At 63.7% G+C, this 21,559-nt stretch overlaps 4 protein-coding genes across 9 annotated transcripts; 3 read left to right on the top strand and 1 right to left on the bottom strand.

Moving 5' to 3' along the window:
• Positions 1 to 200: 200 nt before the first annotated feature.
• LOC118260424 (glutathione S-transferase Mu 3-like) lies at positions 201 to 2,055 on the top strand. 3 transcript variants are annotated; one of them, XM_035570632.2, is made up of 8 exons: positions 201 to 296; positions 624 to 699; positions 958 to 1,022; positions 1,126 to 1,207; positions 1,285 to 1,385; positions 1,492 to 1,587; positions 1,667 to 1,777; positions 1,862 to 2,046. In XM_035570632.2, exons 1-8 carry the CDS (start codon positions 264 to 266, stop codon positions 1,955 to 1,957), a joined length of 660 nt encoding a protein of 219 aa, XP_035426525.1. In that variant the 5' UTR covers positions 201 to 263; the 3' UTR covers positions 1,958 to 2,046. The 3 variants fall into 3 exon arrangements, with proteins under 3 accessions (XP_035426525.1, XP_035426523.1, XP_035426524.1); XM_035570630.2 differs by having other exon boundaries at positions 1,285 to 1,587; positions 1,862 to 2,055; XM_035570631.2 differs by having other exon boundaries at positions 1,492 to 1,777; positions 1,862 to 2,055.
• Positions 2,056 to 2,639: 584 nt separating this feature from the next.
• On the bottom strand, positions 2,640 to 20,997 carry EPS8L3 (EPS8 like 3). Its single transcript, XM_050715274.1, has 18 exons — positions 20,883 to 20,997; positions 20,745 to 20,809; positions 20,483 to 20,638; positions 18,915 to 19,064; positions 18,755 to 18,828; positions 18,263 to 18,399; positions 18,075 to 18,172; positions 17,890 to 17,995; positions 17,740 to 17,804; positions 17,548 to 17,622; positions 17,292 to 17,440; positions 17,076 to 17,178; positions 16,828 to 16,979; positions 16,609 to 16,684; positions 16,393 to 16,503; positions 16,217 to 16,296; positions 15,974 to 16,106; positions 2,640 to 2,823 (listed from the first exon to the last, which is right to left on the bottom strand). The coding sequence occupies exons 1-18, from the start codon at positions 20,995 to 20,997 to the stop codon at positions 2,806 to 2,808; spliced, it is 1,863 nt and encodes a 620-aa protein (XP_050571231.1). The 3' UTR covers positions 2,640 to 2,805.
• On the top strand, positions 10,384 to 12,809 carry LOC118260423 (glutathione S-transferase 2). Of its 3 annotated transcripts, XM_035570628.2 has the most exons (9): positions 10,384 to 10,459; positions 10,541 to 10,690; positions 10,771 to 10,846; positions 11,097 to 11,161; positions 11,251 to 11,332; positions 11,407 to 11,507; positions 11,739 to 11,834; positions 11,909 to 12,019; positions 12,638 to 12,809. In XM_035570628.2, the coding sequence occupies exons 2-9, from the start codon at positions 10,655 to 10,657 to the stop codon at positions 12,731 to 12,733; spliced, it is 663 nt and encodes a 220-aa protein (XP_035426521.1). In that variant the 5' UTR covers positions 10,384 to 10,459; positions 10,541 to 10,654; the 3' UTR covers positions 12,734 to 12,809. The 3 variants fall into 3 exon arrangements, with proteins under 3 accessions (XP_035426521.1, XP_035426520.1, XP_035426522.1); XM_035570627.2 differs by lacking the exon at positions 10,384 to 10,459 and having other exon boundaries at positions 11,407 to 11,834; XM_035570629.2 differs by lacking the exons at positions 10,384 to 10,459; positions 11,739 to 11,834.
• Positions 13,250 to 15,090, top strand: LOC118260425 (glutathione S-transferase Mu 3-like). Of its 2 annotated transcripts, XM_035570635.2 has the most exons (8): positions 13,250 to 13,335; positions 13,658 to 13,733; positions 13,992 to 14,056; positions 14,161 to 14,242; positions 14,320 to 14,420; positions 14,527 to 14,622; positions 14,702 to 14,812; positions 14,897 to 15,081. In XM_035570635.2, exons 1-8 carry the CDS (start codon positions 13,303 to 13,305, stop codon positions 14,990 to 14,992), a joined length of 660 nt encoding a protein of 219 aa, XP_035426528.1. In that variant the 5' UTR covers positions 13,250 to 13,302; the 3' UTR covers positions 14,993 to 15,081. The 2 variants fall into 2 exon arrangements, with proteins under 2 accessions (XP_035426528.1, XP_035426527.1); XM_035570634.2 differs by having other exon boundaries at positions 14,527 to 14,812; positions 14,897 to 15,090.
• Positions 20,998 to 21,559: the final 562 nt, after the last annotated feature.

Below are 21,559 nucleotides of genomic sequence, written 5' to 3' on the forward strand. Positions count from 1 at the left end.
GGGCCGCTGCTGTGCAGCTGGGGGGGGGAGCAGAAGAAGGGGACCCCCCCGTGCGGTCCGGGGCAGTGCAGAGCCCCCCAGTGTGTGTGTGGGGGCGGGGGGCCCATGCACACCGTAGGGCCCAGGGTGGGGGGGCTGCGCCCCGCGGCCCCCCCCGCCCGCAGCCGCGTTCCCCTTTAAGGGCCCCCCCCAGCCAAACCCCGCCCCGGGAAGGCGAAGGGGAAGCGGGGGGGCGCGGGGGTGGGGGAGCAGCGATCGCGGCCATGGCGGTGCTGGGCTACTGGGACATCCGCGGCGTGCGTGGGGGCCGCGCCCGGGCGGGGCGGGCCGAGGGGGGCTCCCCAAGCCTGGGGGGGCTGGGGGGGGCCCTGATGTTGCTGGGGGGGGTGTTGAGCCCCCCCCCCTCGTGGGGGGTTGTTTGCCTCCCCTCCCCCCCTCCAGTGCCTCGTGCTGTGCCCTGGGGTCCCTGAGGGGCGGGGGGGGGGGCGGCGGGGTGCCCCCGGTGTGGTTGGGGGGGGGTTAAGGGCTTCCCCGCCTCCCCCACCCGACCCTCGGGGCTCTGCTTTCTCAGTTTCCCCGGCGGGGGGGCTCATTACCGCGTGTCCCCCCCCCCCCCCCCCCAGCTCGCTCACGCCATCCGCCTGCTGCTGGAGCACACCGAGACGCCCTACGAGGACAAGCTGTACAGCTGCGGGGAAGGTGAGGGGGGGGCAGCACATCTCCTCCCCCCGGGACCCCCCCGCTGCTCTCCTGGGGCACGCGGCTGGGCCCCACGCTCCGATTCTGCAGCTGGGGGGGGCGTTGTGTAATGGGGCCGGGGGGTGTCAGGCCCCCCCCCCAGCTCCTCCTTCCCCTCCTGAGACCCAAACGGATGGGCTGTGTCCTGGGGGGGGCACCCAGCTCCCCGCCCCACCGGGGGGGGCACAGCCCGGCCTCACCCCCCTGCTCTCCCCGCAGCCCCCGACTACGACAAGAGCCAATGGATCAACGAGAAGGAGAAGCTGGGGCTGGACTTCCCCAACGTAGGTGGCCTGGGGCTGGGGGGGCCATGGGGGGGGCACTCCGCTGTGTGTCCCCTCCCTTGCCCCCCCCCCCGGTGTCCCCACACCCCCACGTCCCTTCCAGCTCCCTTACTTCATCGATGGCAGCACCAAGCTGACGCAGAGCAACGCCATCCTGCGCTACATCGCCCGCAAGCACAACATGTGTGAGTGCTGGGGGGGCTGCGGGGCCGGGGGGGGGCTTTGCTGGGGGTGGGGGGCTGACGGCTGCCCCGTCCCGCAGGCGGGGAGACGGAGGAGGAGAAGCTGCGCGTGGACATGCTGGAGAACCAGGTGGTGGATTTCCGCATGAGCCTGATCGTGGTCTGCTACAGCCCCGACTTTGTGAGTGCCCCCCCGGGGGCTGCAGGGTGGGGGGGGTCATTTCGGGGACCCCACGCGGGGGTGTCCCCGGGCGGCGGGAGCCACGGCCGCCTCCTTGCCCTCGCAGGAGAAGCTGAAGCTGGGGTACCTGGAGCAGCTGCCGGGGAAGCTGAAGCTCTTCTCCAACTTCCTCGGGGACCGCAAGTGGTTTGCGGGGGACAAGGTACGGCCGGGGAGCGGGGCGGGGGGGGGCGTCCCCACACTGCCCCTCACCGTGTGTGTCCCCCCCCCTCCCCCCGCAGCTCACTTTCGTGGACTTCCTCATGTTCGACGTGCTGGAGCAGAACAGCATCTTCGAGCCCAAGTGCCTGGAGCCCTACAAGAACCTCAAGGACTTCATGGACCGCTTTGGGGTGAGTGTGGGGGGGCCGTGGGTGGGGACCCCTGAGGTCACGGCTGGGGGGGATGGGTCCCCGGCACTCCCCTTGCTCCCGCAGGCCCTGGAGAAGGTCGCTGCCTACATGAAGTCCAGCCGCTTCCAGAAGATGCCCATCAACGACAAGATGGCCAAGTGGGGCAACAAGAAGGAGTAGGGGTGGGGGGCCTTGCCCACCCCCTAGTGGGGCTGGGGGTCTCCGTGGGTGTGAGGACCCCAAACACAATAAATTGTGGAGATCCAGCACCCTGAGTCCCTCCTGAGTGTGTGTGTGTGGGGGGGGCACCAGGGGGAGGCGCTGGGCTTGGCCCTCCCCGTCTTGGGGGGCCGGAGGGCAGGGGCAGAGCGAGGTGGGAGGGGGCTGTCACCCTGCGGTGCCCCCAGCGCCCCCTCACCAGGGGTCGAGCTCCTCTGTGGGTTGTCCCTTCCGAGTCCCCATGGGAAGGAGCCCTGGGTCTGCTTTCACGGGGGGGGGGGGGGGGGGAGGGGGAGGGTGCTCGTTAGCACATATCTGCTCACTAACGAGGTGGTGCTGGGAGGGGCTTTGTGCCCCCATGGGGACAGCCGTGCCCCTTGGGACCCCTGTGAGAGGTGTCACCCCCAGTCCCCCTCCCTGCCCTGCTGGGGTGGGGCGGGGGCGGGGGGGGGCAGGGGTGTGGGCCTCCCATTTCCACGCAGAGCCCGGTGCTGTCACTCTCTTTATTTTCCGTAGCAGCAGCTCGGCCCTGCAGGGCTCGCACGAGCCTTTCGCGGTGCATGGCCCCCCCGGGGGGTACCCGGCTTCCCCCCAGCTTCTGCAGAGCGCGTCTCCCCGTGGGAGTCCCCGGTGCCCCCCCAGCAGCTTCCCCCCGCTGGTGCTTTTGGGAGGAATGGGCACCACAGGGGGCTGGGGAACCTCCTCCTGCCAGGCCCCTCCAGTCCTGCGGGGCTGCCCCCCCCAGGGCGCTCTGTCCTGGGGTGGCAGCAGGAGGACGTCGGGGACGGCGTCGGCGTGCTCCCTGCGGCTCAGTCCCTGGGGCTCATCTGTAGGGAGGGGAGAACGAGCATGGAGCGGGGAGCCCGGGGCTCGCCCCCCTGCTCCCTGAAAGCACCCATCGGGGGGGGGGGGTGTCACGGTGTGGGGGCTCGGGGGACGCACCCCCAGGGACATCTTGACGGAGGAGAGCTTGAAGAGGACGCGTCGCCCCTCCTCGGGGCAGACGGCGCGCAGCTCCTCCGGCGTCATCTGCAGCAGCTGGTGGCCCGACAGCACCCCGAGGCACCTCACCGTGCTGGGGACGGACAGACAGACAGACGGTGAGGGGTCGGGGGGCCTGGCTCAGCCGGGGGGGTGACCCCTTGTCCTGGTTTCAGGTAGGACAGAGTTAATTTTCCTCCTAGTAGCTGGCAGGGTGCTATGTTTTGGATTAGGATGAGAAGAGCGCTGATAACATGCTGATGTTTGGATTGTTGTAGAGCAGTGCTTACACCAAGCCAAGGACTTTTCAGCTTCTCGCTCTGTCCTGCTAGCGAGCAGGCTGGGGGTGCAGCAGGAGCTGGGAGGGGACAGACCCAGGACAGCTGACCCAAACTGGCCAAAGGGGTATTCCATACCATCTGACGTCATGCTGAACAATATATAGGGGTGGCTAGCCGGGGTGGGGGGGCGGCTGCTCGCGGATAGGCTGGGCATCGGTCAACGGGTGGTGAGCAATTGCATTGTGCATCACTTATTTTGTACACATTATTACTATTATTATTATTATTATTATTATTATTATTTTTCTTGTCTTAATAAACTGTCGTTATCTCAACTCACAGGCTTCACTTTCCCGTTTCTCTCCCCCATCCCGGAGAGGGAGGGGGGAGGGTGAGCGAACGGCTGTGTGGTGTTTGGCTGCCAGCTGGGCTAAACCACAACAGTCAATTTGGCGCCCAACGTGGGGCTCGAAGGGTTGAGATATCGACAGATTTGACCCGAGTGTGTTAAACTAAAATTGGTATAAGTATTCGACCTGCTTAATAGTTGCTAGTCACAATGTTGATTGCTTTCATCTCAAGTCTGCTGTACCTGTTTCCCAAATTGAGTTTTATAGCAAGTTACTTTCTGTATGTGCTCCCTGTCATGCTGTTTATCCTTTCCGGGCCCTGGTTCAAGATTGTTATGGTACTGTGTGGTGTAACAATGGCTTATGAAATGATGAGATATCTGGTCATGACTCTAACCTGGTATTTGTACTCAGCACTGTCGTCGACTCTATACTTCGGAAACCATATCTCAGAAACTATTAGCAATTACACCTATTGCCTTTTTTCATCAGGGAGTCAATCTGTGGAGGGGACAGGGGAAGATATTTTCTCCTACCTGTTCACTCTCCCTTCCTCCTTCACCACCCTCTTATCCCCCGAGCTAGTTACGGTAGCTCTACAAGATGTTGAATATCCTTGGGATACTCAGACCAGCATGTTCTTGTTGTTATGTCTCCTGAATGTGCTTCAGGTTTTGTTTAAGGTTAAACAACTACTTAGGAATCTCATCCGGAGATCTGTCTTGAGGCGGGATATTTGCGAGTGGCAGGGAGTGTGGGAGGATATGGGCAGGTTTCTAGGGCAGTGGGCACCTCCAATGTTTTGGACGTTCACCCCTGAACAACTGCAAAATCCTAAAAAAACTGGTAGAATGCTTGAAAAAAAGGTGTCATGACTCTGGCAGTTCCGAAGTGACACAAATCACTGTGGCGTGCTGGGGTCTGGCCTGTGCCTATCGAGCTGCAATTGATGCTACTATCAACCTAGTGACAGCTCCCGCAGCCGTTCCAGCTCCAGCTCCCGCAGCCGTCCCGGTTCCGGCTCCCACAGCCGTTCCAGCTCTCGCAGCCGTTCCAGCTCCAGCTCCCGCAGCCGTCCCGGTTTCGGCTCCCGCAGCCGTTCCAGCTCCCGCAGCCGTCCCGGTTTCGGCTCCTGCAGCCGTTCCAGCTCCCGCAGCCGTCCCGGTTTCAGCTCCCGCAGCCGTCCCGGTTTCAGCTCCCGCAGCCGTCCCGGTTTCAGCTCCCGCAGCCGTCCCGGTTTCAGCTCCCGCAGCCGTCCCGGTTTCAGCTCCCGCAGCCGTCCCGGTTTCAGCTCCCGCAGCCGTCCCGGTTTCAGCTCCCGCAGCCGTCCCGGTTTCAGCTCCCGCAGCCGTCCCGGTTTCAGCTCCCGCAGCCGTTCCAGCTCCAGCTCCCGCAGCCGTTCCAGCTCCCGCAGCCGTTCCAGCTCCCGCAGCCGTTCCAGCTCCCGCAGCCGTTCCAGCTCCCGCAGCCGTTCCAGCTCCCGCAGCCGTTCCAGCTCCCGTAGCCGTTCCAGCTCCAGCTCCCGCAGCCGTCCCGGCACCCACAGCCGTTCCAGCTCCCGCAGCCGTTCCCACTCCTGTGGCTGGGTCAGAGAAACGAACTGTAGCAGTGCAAGTTGCCCCTGCAGAGGGTACTCCAACCCCTGTGGCAGACCCTGTGGCTGGGTCGGAGAAACGAACTGTAGCAGTGCAAGTTGCCCCTGCAGAGGGTATTCCAACCCCTGTGGCAGACTCTGTGGCTGGGTCAGAGAGGCGAGCTGTAGCAGTGCAAGTTGCCCCTGTAGAAAAGGTGAAAAAAATGGTATAGAGACTCAGGTCGTTTAGAACGCAGAAAGTCTTCTGCTAAGTCTGGGCGTGGAGAAGACGAGGCTGGGCCATCAAGTGTGCGGGAGGATGAAGATGAGGATGAGGATGTCAGACAATCAACAGTAACTACCCAAACCCTATACCAGCGTGAGCTACGAGATGTGCGAAAAGATTTTGGTCGCTGTATAGGTGAACAGCTTGTCACCTGGCTGCTCCGGTGCTGGGACACTGGAGCCAATGGTGTGGAATTAGAGGGCAGGGAAGCCAAGCGGTTGGGATCCCTTGCTAGAGATGCAAGCATTGACAAAGCAATTGGAGATGGAGCACGATCTCACAGCCTCTGGAGGCGTCTCCTGTTAGCTGTGAAGGGAAGGTATCCCTACAAGGAAGAACTTGTATGTCTACCAGTCAAGTGGACCACCATGGAGAAGGGAATCCAGTACCTGAGGGAATTAGCCGTACGGGAAGTAATTTATAAGGACCTAGACGACGCACAAACATCCACAGATCCAGATGAAGTCCAGTGTACTCGACCCATATGGCGGAAGTTTGTACAGAATGCACCATCAACATGGGCCAGCACATTGTCAATAATAACCTGGAAAGACGGTGAAGATCCCACAGTGGGTGACATGGCTAAACAACTCCGGCAGTACGAAGGAAATCTCTCCTCTTCCCTACAGGCCTGCGTCTCGGCTGTGGAGAAACTCTCTGAAGAGTTCCACCAACTTAAAGAGAATTTATCTTCCCCCCCACCTGAACAAACCAGTGGCCACCAACTAAAAGAGAATACTTTGGAGAAACTTTTTGAAGAGGTCCACCAACTTAAAGAGAGTTTATATTCCCCCCCACCTGAATGAACCAGTGGCCACCAACTAAAAGAGAATACTTTGGAGAAACTTTTTGAAGAGGTCCACCAACTTAAAGAGAGTTTATATTCCCCCCCACCTGAATGAACCAGTGGCCACCAACTAAAAGAGAATACTTTGGAGAAACTTTTTGAAGAGGTCCACCAACTTAAAGAGAGTGTATTTTCTTCCCCACCTGTACGAACCAGCGTCTCGGCTATTAGGGGTAAACGCGCATCCGTGCAAAGAAGACAATATGGTGGGTACACACCCCGCGCCACCCTGTGGTTCTACCTACGTGACCATGGAGAGGACATGAGAAAATGGGATGGAAAATCTACTGAGACCCTAGAGGCACGGGTACGTGAGTTACAAAAGAAAACAATCGGGAGAAAGGGGTTCTCTGAAAAGTTTGCTGCTCCAACTTCTAGCAGGCAGTCTTTTAAACACAGAAACGAAGATTCTGACCAGGACTAGAGGGGCCCTGCCTCCAGCCAGGGGGAGGAAAGGGACAACCGAGTTTATTGGACTGTGTGGATTCGATGGCCTGGCACGTCTGACGCACAGAAGTATAAGGCTTTAGTAGACACCGGTGCACAATGTACTCTAATGCCATCAAGCTGTAAAGGGCCAGAGCCCATCTGTATTTATGGCGTGACAGGGGGATCCCAGCAGTTAACTGTATTGGAAGCTGAAGTGAGTCTAACTGGAAATGAGTGGCAAAAGCACCGTATTGTGACTGGCCCGGATGCTCCGTGCATCCTTGGCATAGACTATCTTAGAAGAGGATATTTCAAGGACCCAAAAGGGTTCCGCTGGGCTTTTGGCATAGCTGCCTTAGAGACAGAGGACATTAAACAGTTGTCTACCTTGCCCGGTCTCTCAGAGGACCCTTCTGTTGTGGGGCTGCTGAGGGTTGAAGAACAGCAAGTGCCAATCGCTACCACAACTGTGCACCGGCGGCAATATCGCACCAACCGAGACTCCCTGATTCCCACCCACGAGCTAATTCGTCAACTGGAGAGCCAAGGAGTGATCAGCAAGACCCATTCACCTTTTAATAGTCCCATATGGCCAGTGCGAAAGTCTAATGGTGAGTGGAGACTAACAGTGGACTATCGTGGCCTGAACGAAGTCACGCCACCACTGAGTGCTGCAGTGCCGGACATGCTAGAACTCCAGTACGAACTGGAATCAAAGGCAGCCAAGTGGTATGCCACAATTGATATTGCTAATGCATTTTTCTCCATCCCTCTAGCAGCAGAGTGCAGGCCACAGTTTGCTTTCACTTGGAGGGGAGTCCAATATACGTGGAATCGGCTGCCCCAGGGGTGGAAACATAGCCCTACCATTTGCCATGGACTGATCCAGTCTGCGCTGGAGCAGGGGGAGGCTCCTGAACACCTGCAGTACATCGATGACATCATTGTGTGGGGTGACACGGCAGAGGAAGTTTTCGAGAAAGGGAAGAAAATAGTCCAAATCCTTCTGAAGGCCAGTTTTGCCATAAAAACAAAATAAAGTCAAAGGACCTGCACGAGAGATCCAGTTTTTAGGAATAAAATGGCAAGATGGACGTCGTCAAATCCCAATGGATGTGATCAACAAAATAACAGCTATGTCTCCACCAACTAGCAAAAAGGAAACACAAACTTTCCTAGGTGTCGTGGGGTTTTGGAGAATGCATATTCCAAATTACAGTCTGATTGTAAACCCGCTCTACCAAGTAACTCGTAAGAAGAATGCTTTTGAATGGGGCCCTGAGCAACGACAAGCCTTTGAACAAATTAAACAGGAAATAGTTCATGCAGTAGCCCTTGGGCCAGTCCGAACAGGACCAGACGTAAAGAATGTGCTCTACACCGCAGCCGGGGAGAATGGTCCCACCTGGAGCCTCTGGCAGAAAGAACCTGGGGAAACTCGAGGTCGACCCCTGGGGTTTTGGAGTCGGGGATACAGAGGATCTGAGGCCCGCTATACGCCAACCGAAAAGGAGATATTGGCAGCATATGAGGGAGTTTGATCTGCTTCGGAAGTGGTCGGTACTGAAGCGCAGCTCCTCCTGGCACCCCGACTGCCGGTACTGGGTTGGATGTTCAAAGGAAGGGTCCCCTCTACACATCATGCAACTGATGCTACATGGAGCAAGTGGGTTGCACTGATTACTCAGCGGGCTCGAATAGGTAACCCCAGTCGCCCAGGAATCCTGGAAGTGATTATGGACTGGCCAGAAGGCAAGTACTTTGGGATATCAGCAGAGGAGGAGGTGGTCCGTGCTGAAGAAGCCCCACTGTACAACAAGCTACCAGAAAATGAGAAGAAATACGCCCTGTTCACTGATGGGTCCTGTCGTATGGTGGGAAAGCATCGGAGATGGAAAGCTGCTGTATGGAGTCCTACACGATGAGTTGCAGAAGCTGCTGAGGGAGAAGGTGAATCGAGTCAGTTTGCAGAAGTGAAAGCCGTTCAGCTGGCCTTAGATATTGCTGAACGAGAAAAATGGCCAGTTCTCTATCTCTACACTGATTCATGGATGGTAGCAAATGCCCTGTGGGGGTGGCTACAGCAATGGAAGCAGAACAACTGGGAACGCCGGGGCAAACCCATCTGGGCTGCTGCATTGTGGCAAGATATTGCTGCCCGGGTAGAGAACCTGGTTGTAAAGGTACGCCATGTAGATGCCCATGTGCCCAAGAATCGGGCTACTGAAGAACATCAAAACAACCAGCAGGTGGATCAGGCTGCTAAGATTGAAGTGGCTCAGGTGGACCTGGACTGGCAACATAAAGGTGAATTATTTATAGCCCGATGGGCCCATGACACCTCAGGCCATCAAGGTAGAGATGCAACATACAGATGGGCTCGTGACCGAGGGGTGGAGCTGACCATGGACACTACAGCACAGGTTATTCATGATTGTGAAACATGTGCTGCAATTAAACAAGCCAAACGGTCAAAGCCTCTCTGGTATGGAGGACGATGGCTGAAATACAAATACGGAGAGGCCTGGCAGATTGATTACATCACACTCCCCCAAACCCGCAACGGCAAGCGCCACGTACTTACAATGGTGGAAGCAACCACCGGATGGCTGGAAACATATCCTGTGCCCCATGCCACTGCCCGGAACACTATCCTGGGCCTTGAAAAGCAAGTCCTATGGCGACATGGCACCCCAGAAAGAATTGAGTCAGACAATGGGACTCATTTCCGAAACAACCTTATAGACACTTGGGCCAAAGAACATGGTATTGAGTGGGTGTATCACATCCCTTATCATGCACCAGCCTCCGGGAAAGTTGAACGATACAATGGACTGTTAAAGACTACACTGAAAGCGATGGGTGCTGGGACATTCAAAAATTGGGAAACACATTTGGCAAAGGCCACCTGGTTAGTCAATACTAGAGGATCTGCCAACCGAGCTGGACCTGCCCAATCAAACCTGTTACGCACTGTAGAAGGGGATAAAGTTCCTGTAGTGCACGTAAGAAACATGCTGGGTAAGACAGTCTGGGCTACTCCTGCCTCAGGAAAAGGCAAGCCCATTCGTGGGATTGCTTTTGCCCAGGGACCTGGATGCACTTGGTGGGTAATGCAAAAGAATGGGGAGGTTCGGTGTGTACCTCAAGGGGACCTAATACTGGGTGAGAATAGCCCATGAGTTGAATTGTAGTATGTTAATTATCATATAACACTGTATGTCATCACTACCATGGTTGCTATATATCATAGATGAAAATGGTGACTAATTAGAAGGTATTGGAAAGAGTGTAACCTGAGCATGACATAAATGGTATGGAATAAGGGGTGGATATCTGTCCTGGTTTCAGGTAGGACAGAGTTAATTTTCCTCCTAGTAGCTGGCAGGGTGCTATGTTTTTGGATTAGGATGAGAAGAGCGCTGATAACATGCTGATGTTTTAATTGTTGTAGAGCAGTGCTTACACCAAGCCAAGGACTTTTCAGCTTCTCGCTCTGTCCTGCTAGCGAGCAGGCTGGGGGTGCAGCAGGAGCTGGGAGGGGACAGACCCAGGACAGCTGACCCAAACTGGCCAAAGGGGTATTCCATACCATCTGACGTCATGCTGAACAATATATAGGGGTGGCTAGCCGGGGTGGGGGGGCCGGCTGCTCGGGGATAGGCTGGGCATCGGTCAGCGGGTGGTGAGCAATTGCATTGTGCATCACTTATTTTGTACACATTATTACTATTATTATTATTATTATTGTTATTCTTTTCCCTGTCTTAATAAACTGTCGTTATCTCAACTCACAGACTTCTGCTCGCGCTCCGGGGGGAGGGGGGAAGGGCGCGGGGGGGCTCAGCCGCTCGGTGCCGCCCCCGCCCCGCCCTGCCCCGGCGGTCGTCAGCGCTGTCCCCGCAGCCGCCATGGTGGTCACGCTGGGCTACTGGGACGTCCGCGGGGTGAGCCCGGGGAGAGGGGAGGGGGACGGGGGGGGGTCCTAATGCCGGGGGGGTGACGAGGCGCCGTGCTCTGTCCCCAGCTGGCCCACGCCATCCGCCTGCTGCTGGAGCACACCGAGACCCCCTACGAGGAGCGGCAGTACAGCCTCGGGCCAGGTGGGGGGGCAGCACGGCCCGAGGAGGGGACCCCCTGCTGCCCCCCCCCGGCCCTGGGCCTTGGCCCTGGCTCAGTGCCTGGGGGGCGGGGGAAGGGAGGGGAGGGAGCCGGGGGGGCGGGGGGGCTGCTCCTGGGGAGCCCCCTCTGCGCGTCCCCGGCCTCCTTGGTGCAGTGGGGGGTGCGGGGGGGGGACCCGTCTCCCTGTGCCCCCCCCCTCCCTGCTCCCCCCATCTCCCTTTCCCCCCCCAGCCCCAAACTTTGACCCAAGCGACTGGACCAACGAGAAGGAGAAGCTGGGCCTCGATTTCCCCAACGTAGGTGGGGGCCGGGCACGGGGTGGGGGCGCACGGGGGGGCTGGGGGCTTCCAGGGCTGACCCCCCCCCCCGCCGCTGCCTCCCCCAGCTGCCCTATCTCATCGATGGCAGCACCAAGCTGACGCAGAGCAACGCCATCCTGCGCTACATCGCCCGCAAGCACAACATGTGTGAGTGCTGGGGGGGGCTGCGGGGGCTGAGGGGGGGGGTCTCGGGGGGGGCTGACGGCTGCCCTGTCCCGCAGGTGGGGAGACGGAGGAGGAGAAGCTGCGCGTGGACATGCTGGAGAACCAGGTGATGGATCTGCGCTTGAGCTTCATCCGGCTCTGCAACAACCCTGACTTTGTGAGTGCCATGGGGGGGGGACAGGGGGACAGGACCCCCCCGGGGTCCCCAGCCCGGCTGGGGACACGGGGTCATCACAAAACACACCGTGGCCTCTTCTTGCCACTGCAAAGGTGCGCTGGGGACGCGCCCCTTCCTGCCTGGTCCTGGCCACGGGGCTGGGACCCCTGGGTGCTGGGGGGGCTGGGGAGGGGGGGGCCCTGCACCAGCTCTGCCCCCCCCCGTGCACAGGAGAAGCTGAAGCCGGCATACCTGGAGCAGCTGCCGGGGAAGCTGCGGGAGCTGTCGCGGTTCCTGGGCTCCCGGGCCTGGTTTGCTGGGGAGAAGGTGGGTGCTGGGGGCTGGGGGGGCTGGGGGCTGGGGGCGGCAGGCTGACCCTACTGTCGCCCCCTCCACCGCAGCTCACCTTCGTTGACTTTGTGGCGTACGACGTGCTAGACCAGCAGCGCATGTTTGTCCCCGATTGCCCTGAGCTGCAGGGCAACCTGGGCCAGTTCCTGCAGCGCTTCGAGGTGAGCGGGGACACCCCAGTGTCCCCATCCCCGTCCTGTCCCCAGGCCTGGCCCTGTCCCGTCCCCATCCCCATCCCTGTCCCGTCCCCATCCCCGTCCTTGTCCCGTCCCCGTCCCTGTCCCGTCCCCATCCCTGTCCCGTCCCCATCCCTGTCCCGTCCCCATCCCTGTCCCGTCCCCATCCCCGTCCCGTCCCCATCCCCGTCCTTGTCCCGTCTCCATCCCCGTCCCCATCCCCGTCCTTGTCCCGTCCCCATCCCTGTCCCGTCCCCATCCCCATCCCTGTCCCGTCCCCATCCCCGTCCTTGTCCCGTCCCCATCCCTGTCCCGTCCCCATCCCCATCCCTGTCCCGTCCCCATCCCCGTCCTTGTCCCGTCCCCATCCCTGTCCTTGTCCCGTCCCCATCCCTGTCCCGTCCCCATCCCTGTCCCGTCCCCATCCCTGTCCCATCCCCGTCCCTGTCCCGTCCCCATCCCTGTCCCGTCCCCATCCCTGTCCCGTCCCCATCCCCATCCTTGTCCCGTCTCCATCCCCGTCCCCATCCCCGTCCTTGTCCCGTCCCCATCCCTGTCCCGTCCCCATCCCTGTCCCATCCCCATCCCTTCTCCACCCTGTAGGCGCTGGAGAAGATCGGGGCGTACATGCGGTCGGGGCGCTTCATGAAGACCCCCATTTTCTGGCGGACAGCGCAGTGGTGCAACAAGAAGGAGTGACCGCGATGCGTGCCCCCGCACGTGTGCCCCCCCCAGCCCCCTCCCCTGCAGAATAAAGCTGGGGGTCCGCACCCTCCCCTCTGTGCGCATGGAGCCGCCGCGGGGTGCTGGGAGGGGAGGGGACCCTGGGGACAGCTCCGGGGGGTGACGGCGCCTTCCCGCATCCTGGGGGAGGGGGGGAGTCATCCCTCCGTGCCCCCCCTGGATAAAGGGAGGCTGGAGGGCCCCCACGCACCCCCCGGGGTAACAAGACCCCCATGCACCGTGCGGGGGCGGAAGGGGCCCCCAGGACAAGGGCCGCTGCTGTGCAGCTGGGGGGGGGAGCAGAAGAAAGGGGACCCCCCCGTGCGGTCCGGGGCAGTGCAGAGCCCCCCAGTGTGTGTGTGGGGGCGGGGGGCCCATGCACACCGTAGGGCCCAGGGTGGGGGGGCTGCGCCCCGCGGCCCCCCCCGCCCGCAGCCGCGTTCCCCTTTAAGGGCCCCCCCCCAGCCAAACCCCGCCCCGGGAAGGCGAAGGGGAAGCGGGGGGGCGCGGGGGGGCGCGGGGGTGGGGGAGCAGCGATCGCGGCCATGGCGGTGCTGGGCTACTGGGACATCCGCGGCGTGCGTGGGGGCCGCGCCCGGGCGGGGCGGGCCGAGGGGGGCTCCCCAAGCCTGGGGGGGCTGGGGGGGGCCCTGATGTTGCTGGGGGGGGTGTTGAGCCCCCCCCCTCGTGGGGGGTTGTTTGCCTCCCCTCCCCCCCTCCAGTGCCTCGTGCTGTGCCCTGGGGTCCCTGAGGGGCGGGGGGGGGGGCGGCGGGGTGCCCCCGGTGTGGTTGGGGGGGGTTAAGGGCTTCCCCGCCTCCCCCACCCGACCCTCGGGGCTCTGCTTTCTCAGTTTCCCCGGCGGGGGGGCTCATTACCGCGTGTCCCCCCCCCCCCCCCAGCTCGCTCACGCCATCCGCCTGCTGCTGGAGCACACCGAGACGCCCTACGAGGACAAGCTGTACAGCTGCGGGGAAGGTGAGGGGGGGGCAGCACATCTCCTCCCCCCGGGACCCCCCCGCTGCTCTCCTGGGGCACGCGGCTGGGCCCCACGCTCCGATTCTGCAGCTGGGGGGGGCGTTGTGTAATGGGGCCGGGGGGTGTCAGGCCCCCCCCCCAGCTCCTCCTTCCCCTCCTGAGACCCAAACGGATGGGCTGTGTCCTGGGGGGGGCACCCAGCTCCCCGCCCCACCGGGGGGGGCACAGCCCGGCCTCACCCCCCTGCTCTCCCCGCAGCCCCCGACTACGACAAGAGCCAATGGATCAACGAGAAGGAGAAGCTGGGGCTGGACTTCCCCAACGTAGGTGGCCTGGGGCTGGGGGGGCCATGGGGGGGGCACTCCGCTGTGTGTCCCCTCCCTTGCCCCCCCCCCCGGTGTCCCCCACACCCTCACGTCCCTTCCAGCTCCCTTACTTCATCGATGGCAGCACCAAGCTGACGCAGAGCAACGCCATCCTGCGCTACATCGCCCGCAAGCACAACATGTGTGAGTGCTGGGGGGGCTGCGGGGCCGGGGGGGGGCTTTGCTGGGGGTGGGGGGCTGACGGCTGCCCCGTCCCGCAGGCGGGGAGACGGAGGAGGAGAAGCTGCGCGTGGACATGCTGGAGAACCAGGTGGTGGATTTCCGCATGAGCCTGATCGTGGTCTGCTACAGCCCCGACTTTGTGAGTGCCCCCCTGGGGGCTGCAGGGTGGGGGGGGTCATTTCGGGGACCCCACGCGGGGGTGTCCCCGGGCGGCGGGAGCCACGGCCACCTCCTTGCCCTCGCAGGAGAAGCTGAAGCTGGGGTACCTGGAGCAGCTGCCGGGGAAGCTGAAGCTCTTCTCCAACTTCCTCGGGGACCGCAAGTGGTTTGCGGGGGACAAGGTACGGCCGGGGAGCGGGGCGGGGGGGGGCGTCCCCACACTGCCCCTCACCGTGTGTGTCCCCCCCCCTCCCCCCGCAGCTCACTTTCGTGGACTTCCTCATGTTCGACGTGCTGGAGCAGAACAGCATCTTCGAGCCCAAGTGCCTGGAGCCCTACAAGAACCTCAAGGACTTCATGGACCGCTTTGGGGTGAGTGTGGGGGGGCCGTGGGTGGGGACCCCTGAGGTCACGGCTGGGGGGGATGGGTCCCCGGCACTCCCCTTGCTCCCGCAGGCCCTGGAGAAGGTCGCTGCCTACATGAAGTCCAGCCGCTTCCAGAAGATGCCCATCAACGACAAGATGGCCAAGTGGGGCAACAAGAAGGAGTAGGGGTGGGGGGCCTTGCCCACCCCCTAGTGGGGCTGGGGGTCTCCGTGGGTGTGAGGACCCCAAACACAATAAATTGTGGAGATCCAGCACCCTGAGTCCCTCCTGAGTGTGTGTGTGGGGGGGGGGGCACCAGGGGGAGGCGCTGGGCTTGGCCCTCCCCGTCTTGGGGGGCCGGAGGGCAGGGGCAGAGCGAGGTGGGAGGGGGCTGTCACCCTGCGGTGCCCCCAGCGCCCCCTCACCAGGGGTCGAGCTCCTCTGTGGGTTGTCCCTTCCGAGTCCCCATGGGAAGGAGCCCTGGGTCTGCTTTCACGGGGGGGGGGGGGGGGAGGGGGGAGGGTGCTCGTTAGCACATATCTGCTCACTAACGAGGTGGTGCTGGGAGGGGCTTTGTGCCCCCATGGGGAGAGCCGTGCCCCTTGGGACCCCTGTGAGAGGTGTCACCCCCAGTCCCCCTCCCTGCCCTGCTGGGGTGGGGCGGGGGCGGGGGGGGGGCAGGGGTGTGGGCCCCCCATTTCCACGCAGAGCCCGGTGCTGTCACTCTCTTTATTTTCCGTAGCAGCAGCTCGGCCCTGCAGGGCTCGCACGAGCCTTTCGCGGTGCATGGCCCCCCCGGGGGGTACCCGGCTTCCCCCCAGCTTCTGCAGAGCGCGTCTCCCCGTGGGAGTCCCCGGTGCCCCCCCAGCAGCTTCCCCCCGCTGGTGCTTTTGGGAGGAATGGGCACCACAGGGGGCTGGGGAACCTCCTCCTGCCAGGCCCCTCCAGTCCTGCGGGGCTGCCCCCCCCAGGGCGCTCTGTCCTGGGGTGGCAGCAGGAGGACGTCGGGGACGGCGTCGGCGTGCTCCCTGCGGCTCAGTCCCTGGGGCTCATCTGTAGGGAGGGGAGAACGAGCATGGAGCGGGGAGCCCGGGGCTCGCCCCCCTGCTCCCTGAAAGCACCCATCGGGGGGGGGGGTGTCACGGTGTGGGGGCTCGGGGGACGCACCCCCAGGGACATCTTGACGGAGGAGAGCTTGAAGAGGACGCGTCGCCCCTCCTCGGGGCAGACGGCGCGCAGCTCCTCCGGCGTCATCTGCAGCAGCTGGTGGCCCGACAGCACCCCGAGGCACCTCACCGTGCTGGGGACGGACAGACAGACAGACGGTGAGGGGTCGGGGGGCCTGGCTCAGCCGGGGGGGTGACCCCTCCAACGGGGGGCCACGCGCTGGGGACTCAGGGGACGGCGCACATCCGCGAGAAGCCTTTGTCCTTCAGCCAGGCTGTCACCTCCGCCGGCGAGGAGCCCGTGTGCAGGTTGGGGGGGCTGACCTGGGAGGGGGGGGGAAGGGAAAGAGGGCGGTGGGGTGGCCCCATGCACCCCCCTCCGGGTGCTGTTGGTGTGGAGGGGGCACGGGGGGGACCCACCTGGCTCCTGCTGTCCTCGTGCCCCAGCGGCTCCAGGATGTTGCTGGGGACGTAGCCCTTGTGCCCCAGGCTGCTCTGCACCAGCCACCACTTCTTCTGCTGGTCCAGCACCTAGGGCAGGCGGTGACAACGGGGCAGCTCCCCTGACCCCCCCACACGGGGGGGGTCCCGCTCTGATTCCCCGGAGAACGCCCACTGGGGGTCCCCAGTTTGTACCTCCAGCGTGTCCCCCATCCTGACGCTCAGCTCCTGGGGGTTCCTGCCCTGAAACTCGTACAGAGCCCGCGCCAGCCTGGGGGGGGGCGAAAAGGGCCTGAAGGAGAGGGGGGGCAGCAGTGAGCACCCAGGGGTGCCCCCAGCCCTGGCTGGATCCCGCCCAGCGCTGTTGCTGCAGTCCTGCCCCTACAGCATCCGTGGGGCAGCGGGAGCGCTTACACCTGGCCAGGAACGTCCCCGCGTCTGGGAACGCTCCCGTGGCCGGGAATGTCCCCATAGCTGGGAATGTCCCCGTAGCCGGGCACGTCCCCGTTCCTGTGGCCGGGAATGTTCCCGTAGCTGGGAGCGTTCTTGTGGCTGGTGGCCGGCAACTGCGCGGGGAGCAGAGAGGGACGCGTGTTCAGAGCAAGGTGGGGAAACTGAGGCAGGCAGCGGGGTGTCCTTGCCGCCCCCCCCATGCCCCCTACCTGCTGCTGCCGCTGCTCCGGTTTCAGCATGGGTGGGGGCAGCCACCCGTCGGAGAAGGTGGGGATGTAGGGGGGCACCTGCTCGCTGTTGGGGTACTCCGCCCTGCCAAGGCGCAAAGGAGGCGGTGGTGGGCGTGCGGCCCCCAAAGCGGGGTGCCCCCAGCCGGGGGGCGGCGCTCGGAGCCCCCCCCTCGGTGGCGGAGGCCCAGAGCCCACCTGGTCTTGTTCCAGCTGATGCCCAGCATCTTCCAGGTGCTGTACTCGTGCGGGTGCAGGGTCTTCTCCAGCAGCTCCACCGCCTCCGGGATCAGCAGCGGTGCCTCCACCGCCGGCGCCAGTCTGGGGTTGGGGCAGTTGTCCAGGACCTGGGTAACGGGCGGGGGGGCTCCCTCAGCACCCCGAGAGCTGCCCCAAAGGCAGGGTGCCGAGGGCAGCCCCCGGCTGGGGGGGGTCCTGCTCCCGGGGCACTCACGAAGGACAGGGTATCGAAGATGAGGTGCAGCAGCTGGGGGGGGTCCGGGTTCTCTAGATGCTGGTGGGTGATTCCCTGCGCAGAGAGAAATCAGAGCGTGGCCCCGTGTGGCCCCCCCAGCCCCACACCCCCCGTAGCCCCAGCGAAGATGCCCCAGAGCCGCGGGGTCGCGTCCCGCCTGGTGGGACCTACCAGGAGGTTCAGGGCGTATTTCACCTTCTGGAAAAAGTCCTTGTAGCTGGCCTCGGGTGGCAGAGCTAGAGGGGTGCAGAGAGGGGGGCTGGCACTGGGACAGCCCCCCGGCACCTCCTCCCCCCCCCCCCCCCCAGCCCCCCCCCCCACCTTTGCTCTTCTTCTTTTTCTGCTTCTTGGTGCTCATCAGGCTGAGGGCGTCCTTCACCTGCTTCACGAAGAGCTCCATGTCACCCAGCACGTGGTTGAGGACCATCTGTGGGAGCAGCATAGGGCCTGGTGAGCCGGGGGGGAGAGTTGGGGGGGGATGTGGGGGTGCACCGGGTGCCACTTACCGCGTCTCGTTCGGTGTCGGACATGATCTGGCCCGAGGGGTCGACCCAGGTGGTCTGCTGGACGGCTGGTGCTGGGGGGTGGTCCCAGCTGCCCCCCCCTGCTCCCGGGGAAGATGAGGCACGCTGTAGGGGACCCAGGCGTGCCCAGCACCCTCCCCACACCCCGACATGACCCCCCCGTGACTCACTGTAGTCCAAGGAGGATGATCTGCGCTGGGGAGGCGCAGGTAAGGTGGGCTCTGGGGTGGCTGCCCACCGCTCCGGGGCTCCGTAGGGGGCCGGCATGTACGGGGGGATCGGGTCGGACAGCTGCTCCGGGGGGGCCCTGGGCAGGGAGGGATGGGGGGGGGCTGCTGAGGTGCCTGCAGTATGGGGCTGTGCCCCCGGCTATGGGGGTGCCGGGGGTCCGTACCCATGGATGGGGGAAGGTGGATGCTGAGCCAGGGGCTGGGGCAGCAGGGGGCCCACCCCCCAGGAGGGTGTGGGGGGGTTACACCGGGAGGGAGGAAGGCAGCGGGCAGAAGGGGCCCACGCCCATGGGGAGGGGACGGGCGCAGCGGGGGTCCCCCACCAGCAGGGAGAGCCCCCCCTCAGCCCCTGCTACCTGGGGTCCCCCAGCCTGGGCTAGGGGCAGGCCTGGGGGGGCCCAGACTGGCTGCCCCCACAGAGGGGCCCCTTACCTGCGTCCGTACTGGTGCTGCTCCTCCTTGCACTGCTTCACCAGCTTCTCCAGGCTGCTCTTCAGGGTCCGGGCCTGGCACAGCCCCACTGCCGTCAGCCTCCCGCCCTGGTGCGCAGCCCCCCCTCCCCACCCCCCCCACCCCCCGTGCCCCGTCTCACCCCGATGCGGTCGCACTGGAAGAGCAGGACGCTGGTGCCGGGGGGGGCCTGCTCCTGCACGGTGACGGCCAGCACCGAGTCGTAGCTGCAGGCGTCCAGCAGGACCGCGCAGTCCTGCACGCTGCCCAGCGGGTAGCTCTCCAGCTCCTCCTGCCCGCGGCGCCGCAGGGGGCATGAGGGTTACGGGGGCGCAAGGGGTTGTAGGGGCTGCAAGGGGTTGTAGGGGCGCAAGGGGTTGTAGGGGCTGCAAGGGGTTGTAGGGGCGCAAGGGGTTGTAGGGGCTGCAAGGGGTTGTAGGGGCTGCAAGGGGTTGTAGGGGCGCAAGGGGTTGTAGGGGCTGCAAGGGGTTGTAGGGGCGCAAGGGGTTGTAGGGGCTGCAAGGGGTTGTAGGGGCGCAAGGGGTTGTAGGGGCTGCAAGGGGTTGTAGGGGCGCAAGGGGTTGTAGGGGCTGCAAGGGGTTGTAGGGGCTGCAAGGGGTTGTAGGGGCGCAAGGGGTTGTAGGGGCTGCAAGGGGTTGTAGGGGCTGCAAGGGGTTGTAGGGGCTGCAAGGGGTTGTAGGGGCGCAAGGGGTTGTAGGGGCTGCAAGGGGTTGTAGGGGCTGCAAGGGGTTGTAGGGGCGCAAGGGGTTGTAGGGGCTGCAAGGGGTTGTAGGGGCGCAAGGGGTTGTAGGGGCTGCAAGGGGTTGTAGGGGCGCAAGGGGTTGTAGGGGCTGCAAGGGGTTGTAGGGGCTGCAAGGGGTTGTAGGGGCGCAAGGGGTTGTAGGGGTGCAAGGGGTTGTAGGGGCGCAAGGGGTTGTAGGGGCTGCAAGGGGTTGTAGGGGCGCAAGGGGTTGTAGGGGCTGCAAGGGGTTGTAGGGGCGCAAGGGGTTGTAGGGGCTGCAAGGGGTTGTAGGGGCTGCAAGGGGTTGTAGGGGCGCAAGGGACGGGGCCGCAAGGGGTTATAGGGGCCGCAAGGCACAGGGGGCTGCAAGGGGTTATAGGGGTGCAAGGGGCAGGGAGCTGCAAGGGTTATAATGGTGCAAGGGGCAGGGGCGTGCAAGGGGCCAGGGGGATTACAGGGTTATTGGGGTGCAAGGGAGAAGGTGGGTGCCAGGGTTCTGCAGTGCCCAGCCAAGAGCAGGGGGTGAGGGGGATATCAGGCTCCTGGGGGAGGTGCCCTGAGGCAGGGTTGCGGGTGCCACGGCCAAGGGGGTGCCAGGCTTAGAGGGGTGCAAGGTTTGTGGTAGGCGCCAGGGCAAAGAGGGCGCCAAGCTTACAGGGCTGCGATGCCGGGGGGTACCAGGGTTATGTGGGGTGCCACAGGTGGGGGAATAAGAGATGCATGGGGGTGAAGTGTCCAGGGTAGGTTTCATGGCCAGGGTGGGTGCCAGGGACAGGGGGGCATTGGAAGGCTGATGCTTGTGGTGGGGTTGAGGGAGGTGCCAGGCGTACAGGGGTGCCATGGCTGGGGGGAACACCGCGTTTATGGGGAGCTGGGTCCAGAATGGGTGCCAGGGCTGGGGGGTGCCGGGGTGTGTGCCTGCTCCTGGCTGGCTGCCAGCTTTTGGGGGTGCTATGGCCACGCAGTACCTTGCTCTCCACATCGCTCAGCACCAGCTCCTGGTTCTTGACGTGCAGGATGAGGTCCTGCCCCCAGACCCGGCCCTGGGCCTCCAGCGCCTTCAGGCGAGCCAGGCAGTCCTCGGTGTTGCGGATGTCCCTGTCCAGCCGCATGGTGAGCAGGTGCTGGGGGGGGGACACGTCACGGGGAATCACGGGGTGCCATAGGGCGCCTGTCACCTCCCCACAGCGTGGGGCACCAGGGGGGTAGTCTTGGGGGGGGGGCTCCTACCTCCACATGGTGCTGGAAATTGCTTTGGGGTTTGAGCAGGCTCTGGCTGTAGTCCTTGCGCTGGTCTGGGGGGGACACACGGGGGTCAGGGGTGGGCACGCGGGGGGGAACTGGGTTTCGGGGGCTTCTGCTACTCACTGTAGATGCTTTTCCCGCTGGGTCGGGCAAAGCTGTTGGAGTGGTGGAGGTGGGAGCTGTCTTCGGTTTCGCTACTGGCCGGACAGACAGATAGCGGTGAGTCCCACGGTCCCATGGCCACTGCGCCCCGCAGCACGGCTCCCGCCTCCCCAGCGCTGGGGGTGCGGGGCACCCACCCTGCTGGGCACTCACAGGGACGGGGGGCCGCTCCAGCGGCCGAAGGGGTCTCCCATCTTCCTGGGCAGCGATGGCAGCGCCGGTGGGGGGGGGGGCCCGTGTGTGGCTGCTGGAGGGGATGCAGGCGGTGTGCTTGTCCCTGCCCCAGCCCCATACGAGGCACCCGGTGTGGACCCGACTGGTTTGGGGCCATGCAGGGTGGGCAGCGCCCTGCCGGAGTCCAGGGTCCGGCCTGGAGGGCTGGGCTCGGTCTGGGTGCGGGGTCCTGAGCCCAGCACCTGGCAAGGTCCCCAGGTTGCTGCGTCACCCCCGTGGGTCCCCAAAACCATTTGGTGGCCCAGGACCCACCCTGTGTCCGTCCAACCCCCCCCCCCCCCCGCCAATGGTCACCAGCAGGACCCCTGCCCCATCCCAGCCCCGCAGGGTTCACCCGGTGGCCAGAGCCCCCCCTGTCCCCCCCCCCCCGCCCCGTTCTGGGGGACACCCAGAGGTCCCAGCTC

This window comes from Cygnus atratus, chromosome 24 (genome assembly GCF_013377495.2).
Source record: "Cygnus atratus isolate AKBS03 ecotype Queensland, Australia chromosome 24, CAtr_DNAZoo_HiC_assembly, whole genome shotgun sequence".
NCBI classification, from domain to species: Eukaryota; Metazoa; Chordata; class Aves; order Anseriformes; family Anatidae; genus Cygnus; species Cygnus atratus.

Bases quoted from the DNA above. Each gene is read 5' to 3' on its own strand.
- EPS8L3 (XM_050715274.1), bottom strand. From the start codon at position 20,997: ATGGGACCGTGGGACTCACCGCTATCTGTCTGTCCGGCCAGTAGCGAA. The intron at 17,441-17,547 runs GTGAGTGCCCCG...CCCGTTACCCAG, and splicing joins TCTTCGATACCCTGTCCTTC to GTCCTGGACAACTGCCCCAA. The intron at 16,107-16,216 runs GTGCGCCGTCCC...GTCCGTCCCCAG, and splicing joins GACAAAGGCTTCTCGCGGAT to CACGGTGAGGTGCCTCGGGG.
- LOC118260425 (XM_035570634.2), top strand. From the start codon at position 13,303: ATGGCGGTGCTGGGCTACTGGGACATCCGCGGC. The intron at 13,336-13,657 runs GTGCGTGGGGGC...CCCCCCCCCCAG, and splicing joins GCTACTGGGACATCCGCGGC to CTCGCTCACGCCATCCGCCT. The intron at 14,813-14,896 runs GTGAGTGTGGGG...TTGCTCCCGCAG, and splicing joins ACTTCATGGACCGCTTTGGG to GCCCTGGAGAAGGTCGCTGC.
- LOC118260424 (XM_035570630.2), top strand. From the start codon at position 264: ATGGCGGTGCTGGGCTACTGGGACATCCGCGGC. The intron at 700-957 runs GTGAGGGGGGGG...CTCTCCCCGCAG, and splicing joins GCTGTACAGCTGCGGGGAAG to CCCCCGACTACGACAAGAGC. The intron at 1,208-1,284 runs GTGAGTGCTGGG...CCCGTCCCGCAG, and splicing joins CGCCCGCAAGCACAACATGT to GCGGGGAGACGGAGGAGGAG.
- LOC118260423 (XM_035570627.2), top strand. From the start codon at position 10,655: ATGGTGGTCACGCTGGGCTACTGGGACGTCCGCGGG. The intron at 11,162-11,250 runs GTAGGTGGGGGC...TGCCTCCCCCAG, and splicing joins TGGGCCTCGATTTCCCCAAC to CTGCCCTATCTCATCGATGG. The intron at 12,020-12,637 runs GTGAGCGGGGAC...TCCACCCTGTAG, and splicing joins AGTTCCTGCAGCGCTTCGAG to GCGCTGGAGAAGATCGGGGC.